This window comes from Bison bison, unplaced genomic scaffold (assembly GCF_000754665.1).
Source record: "Bison bison bison isolate TAMUID 2011002044 unplaced genomic scaffold, Bison_UMD1.0 scf7180017864487, whole genome shotgun sequence".
NCBI classification, from domain to species: Eukaryota; Metazoa; Chordata; class Mammalia; order Artiodactyla; family Bovidae; genus Bison; species Bison bison.
This window is the reverse complement of record NW_011495047.1, coordinates 8,222,968-8,229,189: the sequence shown is the minus strand read 5'-3', so window position 1 is coordinate 8,229,189 and position 6,222 is coordinate 8,222,968. Positions and strand designations below refer to the sequence as shown.

At 58.0% G+C, this 6,222-nt stretch overlaps 3 protein-coding genes across 4 annotated transcripts in view; 2 read left to right on the top strand and 1 right to left on the bottom strand.

Annotated features, from left to right (window-relative positions):
* The window catches only part of PPP2R5D (protein phosphatase 2, regulatory subunit B', delta), a 23,633-nt gene extending 22,242 nt beyond the window's left edge, over nt 1-1,391 (top strand). Inside the window, exons 16-17 of the mRNA XM_010863149.1 lie at nt 1-52; nt 198-1,391. The exon at nt 1-52 is cut by the window's left edge and continues 6 nt beyond it. Of these exons, the coding sequence (XP_010861451.1) occupies nt 1-52; nt 198-335 (190 nt within the window). The 3' untranslated portion in view covers nt 336-1,391. The remainder of the gene's footprint in view (nt 53-197) is intronic.
* MEA1 (male-enhanced antigen 1) lies at nt 1,273-3,017 on the bottom strand. 2 transcript variants are annotated; one of them, XM_010863151.1, is made up of 4 exons: nt 2,825-2,928; nt 2,166-2,445; nt 1,978-2,080; nt 1,273-1,667 (listed from the first exon to the last, which is right to left on the bottom strand). In XM_010863151.1, the coding sequence occupies exons 2-4, from the start codon at nt 2,433-2,435 to the stop codon at nt 1,516-1,518; spliced, it is 525 nt and encodes a 174-aa protein (XP_010861453.1). In that variant the 5' UTR covers nt 2,436-2,445; nt 2,825-2,928; the 3' UTR covers nt 1,273-1,515. The 2 variants fall into 2 exon arrangements, with proteins under 2 accessions (XP_010861453.1, XP_010861452.1); XM_010863150.1 differs by lacking the exon at nt 2,825-2,928 and adding an exon at nt 2,935-3,017 and having other exon boundaries at nt 1,278-1,667.
* Nucleotides 3,018-3,118: 101 nt separating this feature from the next.
* The window catches only part of KLHDC3 (kelch domain containing 3), a 6,637-nt gene continuing 3,533 nt past the window's right edge, over nt 3,119-6,222 (top strand). Inside the window, exons 1-3 of the mRNA XM_010863146.1 lie at nt 3,119-3,395; nt 5,590-5,802; nt 6,011-6,187. Coding sequence (XP_010861448.1) covers nt 5,649-5,802; nt 6,011-6,187 — 331 coding nt within the window. The 5' untranslated portion in view covers nt 3,119-3,395; nt 5,590-5,648. The remainder of the gene's footprint in view (nt 3,396-5,589; nt 5,803-6,010; nt 6,188-6,222) is intronic.

The window sequence follows — 6,222 nt, the reverse complement described above, 5'->3', positions numbered from 1 at the left end:
GGCAGAGGACATCCAGCTTCTGAAGAGGACGGTGGAGACAGAGGCCGTGCAGGTAGGAGCGGGGAGCACAAAGACAAGCCGGCCCTGGGAGGGAGAGGAGGCTGGAGCCGCAGAGCCGGGGACTAAGGGGAGGAAGACGGTGGGGTTACTCGGGGTACTCGGTCGTCATCCCCCACCCTCTGCACACGCGCACACAGATGCTGAAGGACATCAAGAAGGAGAAAGTGCTGCTCCGGCGGAAGTCCGAGCTGCCCCAGGACGTGTACACCATCAAGGCACTGGAGGCGCACAAGCGGGCGGAAGAGTTCCTAACTGCCAGCCAGGAGGCCCTCTGACCTCCTCGCCTCCCACAGCAGGGCAACGGCCCACTCGGCCCTGGGACACTGCCCCAGCCCTCCTCCACCCTCTGCTCCCCACTGGTTGACTTGGGGCAAGGCAGGGCCTCTCTGCTCTGGGGAGGGGGGAACGCGGCCCTGGAAGCAGGGGCACCCAGAGAGTGGCCCCTCTTCTCCCCCAAAGGTGTTCATGCCTCCCTGCGCCTAGTACAGACAGGCTGGGCACGGCGGTGCTCGGCGCTCTGAGAGTGACATGGGGATGCCTGGCCCCCTCCTGCTCCTCACCCCACAGCTACCTGAGGCTGCTCTGAGAAATACACACAGAAATTAATACGCTCCTCTCCCCCTCATCCCCAGGTGCCCCCTCCTCGTCTCCCTCCCCTGCAAGTCTGTAGGGGGCAGCAGGAAACGATTCTCACCAAAGTTCTGTCAAGCCCCACTGGCCCCTGGAGTGAATTAGCCGGTGGGGAGCCAACCCTCAATGGCCCAAATAGGCCCCCAGACCCAGAGGCGTGCAGGCTGATGGGGCTGCATTATTTCCTCTTACCCCTTGCCTGACCAAGACAATGTGGGAGGGCAAAAGGAGAAAAGCATAGGCTCTGGACCACAGCTGATGAATAGAGGGCCCAAAGGGACCGAGAGAAGGGCATGAACAGACGCCGGACCCTATGCCGCCTCTCCAGTGAGCAGCAACCCTGGGATCACTGACATGGAAGGGACCACCCCGGGGCTGACTGCTTTCCTGTGCTGTTAGTCCCCAAAGCCAAGAAGAAGGAAGCAGGGAGCAGTGCTCCAAGCATGGCTCCCCCCAACACCTATTTATTTCCTTGTTTGTGTTGATGCTGGGCAGGTCCTCATTTGTCCCTTTCAGGTACCTTGGAGGGGTGAGGGGCTGGGGAGGGCCAGACCCAGGTTCCGAGGGCACAGGCAGTGCAGCTTTTGGCTGTGTACATAGGGTGCTTTATTCTCCACAGAGTGATACATGCTACGGTGGGTTGGGCTTGGGCCGATGTCCCCATATGTACAGAACTGAATAAAGTGGGTCTCTGAGAAGAAGTCTGATTTGCCTTCATGTGGAGGGGAGCTGGGGAGGATGGAGATGAATGTGACACCAGGATATGTTCAGTCCTGTGCTGGTTCTGGCCTGGAATGCAGGGAGTTAGGGCAGCTCTCAGGGTGGTCACTTCCAGGCAGGGGCGGCCTGCCGGGCTTGGAGGGCCTTCTGTACCACGTCTTCCCACTGGGCATCTGATAGCTCGCGAGCCCAGGCAGGAACCCCTGGTGCAGGCAGGCTTATACCAGCCATTGTCCTTTTCACCAGCTCTACATGTTCTGAAATCACAGGCAGAGACCAGTTAGTGGGTAGGAACGATGGGACCAGCTCCCCTCCCCATTTGTTGAATCAACTCAGAGATTCTGGACTAGTAAGGTCACTGAATCTGTCCAGTTATTCCTAAGGAAGCCTGCCCATCCTGGCAGTCTAAAAAGAATAGCATCTCACCTGGATTCTGAAGTCCGCAAAATCTTAGATTACAAACTATTCTTTTAGGAGCAGGATGTTCCTCTGGGACTTCCCTCTATTGGCATTAACCAGTCCCCTTCTTCCATAATTATGCCAGAGTAAAAGAATGATCTCTTTTACCTGGGTCCATGGGAATAGAGCTGTGGTTGTTCAATGCTGTAGCTCCCTGCTCATCTTCGTCCTCACTTTCTAGTGGTGGGTCCGGCAAATGAAGCCCCAGGGCCTGCAGAACCCAAGAAGACAGTTCAGGGTCAGTTCTTCAGGGACTCCTGCTCCACCTGCTCAGGAACAATGCCTCCGCCACATACCTGGATCCGATCCTGGATATCAGCAACCACATCTTCTCCATCCCCCACTGGTGCCAGTTCCACGTCCTCTTGTTCAGGATCTTGGTTCAGAGGCTGGTAGGAGTAGCCAGCTGGTCCTGCCCCCGTTTCCTCTTGTTCTTCCTCTGGTTCCTCACTGCTCCAATCCCCAGTGCCTTCCGTGGGGCCCTGATGTGGCCCCAGTTCCTCAGTCTGATTGGGGAAGATACGTTCAGGACCCATGGTGTCGCTCCCTAGAACTACTGTTGCCATCGGGCAGGGGCTGCAAGAACAGGGAGGCAGGAGAACACGGGTCGGATGAAATTAAATCCACTTTCAGCCTCTCAACCAGCTCCTGGTGGTCTCCTGCTAAAGTCCACAAACATTTAAACGCCTCGAGTTTCCTGCACTTCATACCACCCAGCCTGTCCTGGCCCCTCACTTCTTAAAACCACTCTTATTCCTAATCGAGGCCCACCCGCCTTTCTCTGCCAATTCTTAAATAGCAGCCCAACCGGAGGCCATACCACCTCTCAAAAGACACCCCTTCGAGAACGCCCCCTCCCCCCAATCCACTTAGGAACTCCGGGTCGCCGAACAAGATACCTCGGACTAGGCATACCCGTCCCCTTCTCTCCCCTCCAAGGGCTTCCCCTCTGTACCTCCTGACAAACGCTCTTCGGGCCCCTGGGGCTCCCTTCAAATGGCCGGAGTTGCGGCGTTCCCCACCCTCCCCACTGATTCTCCGCAGTGGTGTTTCCGCGCGCCTTACCCGCTCAGAGCCCGCGACCCAACCCGCACCTTCACTTCCGGCGGGGCAGGACGTGCGGGTGGGGGCGGGTGCCCAGACCTCCAGCCCCGCCCCACGCTCGTGATTGACGGGAGCTTGGACGAAGAGCCCGCCCCTTGCCCCGCCTCCACCACCTTCTCCCAGACCCAGGACTACATTACCCAGTAAAGTCCGGGATCTTTGACACGTATCTGCGCACCACCTCCTCCGGCTCCTGCCCACTCTTCGGCAGCTCCAGGCCCACCGGAATCCCGTGGACTACAAGTCCCGGTACGCTTCGAGCACTCAGCTCGGACTGCACGTGCGCATCCAGCTGCCCGCCGGAAGGACACAGCCTGGCTGTGTTTATCTCGTTGGGGACGGAGTCGTCGGTTGGCGCGCAACGGGTTCTAGGCTGCAGGCAGCGCGAGGACCCGCGGCCCCGCCCCGGCCCGGCCTGGCAGGTAGCCCGGGGTGGGCTGAGGGACAAAGAAATTTGTAGGGGCTGGAGACGCCCCTGCCTAGCGCTGGGGTCTTGGGGGAGGGGCCAAGAAGCAGCTCACCTGCTGCGGTGGGGGCTGGGAGGGAGCTGGGGGGATGATGGGAAAGGAAAGTGTTAATGGGGAGAGAAGGGCTCAGGGAGGGTGGTGAGGAACCCGTGGGGGACACCTGGTAGCTGGAGGAGGCCCTGAAGGAAATTGGGAAGAAGATCGGGTTATGAAGGGAACAGGGAGGCTGAGGATAATGGAAGAAAAGGGCGGGGGTGTCTGGCGTTGTGGGGGAGGGGAGGTTGGGATGACTGGAAGGCGACAGGGATAGCGTCATATACAGGGAGGAATATCTCAGGCAGAAAGGGGTCAGTGAATATTAGCCTTTTTTCCCCCTTAATGGAAGAACAAAAATGAAGGGCTGTCACGGTGGAGCTTGGAGTTGTGGGGGAAGGAAGAAAGGGGAAAAAAAATGCAAAGCTCTCAGGAGATCAAGAAGGGCCAGAAACTGGGAATGAAAATTGCACGAGAATAGGAAGGCGGGGGGCGGGGGGGCAGGTTCATGAGGCGATTGAAGATGCTTGAGAATGCGGCAGTGATGGAGGATGGGAGAGACCGGGAATAAGAGGAGCCTCTGAGACCCTGGGGGCTTGTTGTCCCTGAGCTTGAGTTGTTTTTTTGGAGGAGAAGCCATGGGGTTTTTCCTCCACCTTTGCACGGAATTGCTTCTCTCTTGCCTTCTGAATGCTCTACCTTGATCTAGCTGAAGGGGAAGGTGGAGTCTATGAGGGAAGATGAAGGTCTCCCATTCTTAAGCCCTTCAACCTCCTTCCTATCTGTCCCCATAAGCTCAGATCCAAGAGCTTTTGGATTGAGGACAGAGTAATGAAGTGAGAGTGGTTTCCTGCTGGGGCTATTTCAGGTTTGGCAGAGTAGCTATTTAAAGCGTGGGGTTGGGGGTTGAGGGAGGTTGGGTAGGGGTGGAGGACTGGCAAGCCAGCTGAAGCCCATATGTCTTTCTTACGAGGGCTGGCCATACTTGAGCTTTTTGTGTGCCTGAGGTTCTGCCTGGCACTTCCCTCTGCCAGGGCTTCTTGAACAGGGAGAGATGATCCACCCAAACCTATCAGGTGCCTGCCAGTGAAGGCAATAACAGCTATAGGAGACCTGCCTGATAGAGCCTTCAAATGTACCCATTATCACTAGGTTGGCGGGTTGTCTTTAAGAGACCATGACCTCTCGTGCCTGGGTCTTTTTCTTGTCCTGGCCAAGGGCATTTTTGCTTTCCTTTACCTTTCCACTGCACAATCCTACCCCTCTCCCCTTTCAGGGACCCGAGTAGGAGAAGAACTGCTGGAAAACAGCTTGTTCTCTATCACAATGGGCAGGTTGGGCAAATGGCAAGAGGAGAAAACGCCTCCTCCCCACCCCCACGCCTCAGTCCCCAGCAGACACATACCTTTCTGGCTTAAGTTCTTGGCAGGATACCAGGTACAGCTGTCAAAGGGACTCCTCGTGCCCGTGAGGGGCCCCAGGTGACCTCGATGACAACTGCTTAGCTTGACAAGCGCCCCCAAAGAGGGGCTAGCCATCCATGGAGGTCCCTGTCCTGGATCGATCCCACCCCATTCTGGATCGAGGGACCGTTCCACTCTAAAAGCCTAAAAGCTTTTCTGCGTGGAGGCACTCGTGCCAGCTTTCAATGGACAGTCTGGGGCTGGCTGGGCTATTAATAACTCTTGAGTATTTTGAGATCCCTCTCCCCACCTCAGAGAGCACAGAGATTCTTAGAGAGGTGGCAGTAAGCAGAGCAGGGCCAGAGAGACGAGAACTCACTGACCTGGGAAGGGGGCTTAGAGCTTGGGCCAGGCCAGGGACAGGGTACAGCCTCCGTGGGGAGGGGCGACCATGCTGAGCCCTAGCTCAGCAGTCTGAGCTGTTAGGCAGGTCAGAGCGGCCCCACCCTTCGCTGTTGGAGAACACAGGGCCAGGGCTAGCTCCCTGACCTCAGCGGCTCCCCTGGGGCAGAGCCAGCCACCTGAGCTGCAGGGGGGTGGTGTGGGAGGGCCACCAGGGTGACACTTACAGGCAAGGGCTAGTCTGGGGCAGAGTCACGGTGAGCCAGGCAAAGGCCCCTCCTGAGGAGCCTGTGGCCCCAACTTGTGTGCAGGTAGCAGAGGCAGCAGGCCGTGCCGGGGGGGCATGTTGCTGTAACCAGAGGCCCAGGGGATGTTACGGTGGACAGTGCACCTGGAGGGCGGGCCCCGCAGGGTGAACCATGCTGCAGTGGCCGTGGGGCACCGGGTGTACTCCTTCGGGGGTTACTGCTCAGGTGAAGACTATGAGACTCTGCGTCAGATTGATGTGCACATTTTCAACGCAGGTAAGTTAATTCAGGGACTGTCCCTGGGTACCCACATCAGGGAGGGCAGTGGGCGGTGGGTGCCCACATCAGGGAGAGCGGTGGGTGGCTGAATGAGGTTTGATGGTGGTCCCTACGGCCAAAGAGGGTGGGGGAAACCAACGTGGTTGGGGAAAAGGTGTACGGCCTGAAGGGAGGTGCCCAGGGCTGAGCAGAGCTGTGCCCACAGTGTCCTTGCGTTGGACAAAGCTGCCCCCGGTGAGGCCCGCCGCCCGCGGGCAGGCTCCCGTGGTACCCTACATGCGGTATGGACACTCAACCGTCCTCATCGATGACACAGTCTTCCTTTGGGGCGGGCGGAATGACACCGAAGGGGCCTGCAATGTGCTCTATGCCTTTGATGTCAGTGAGTATGGGTCTCAGAGTGGCTGGGTTTGCCCG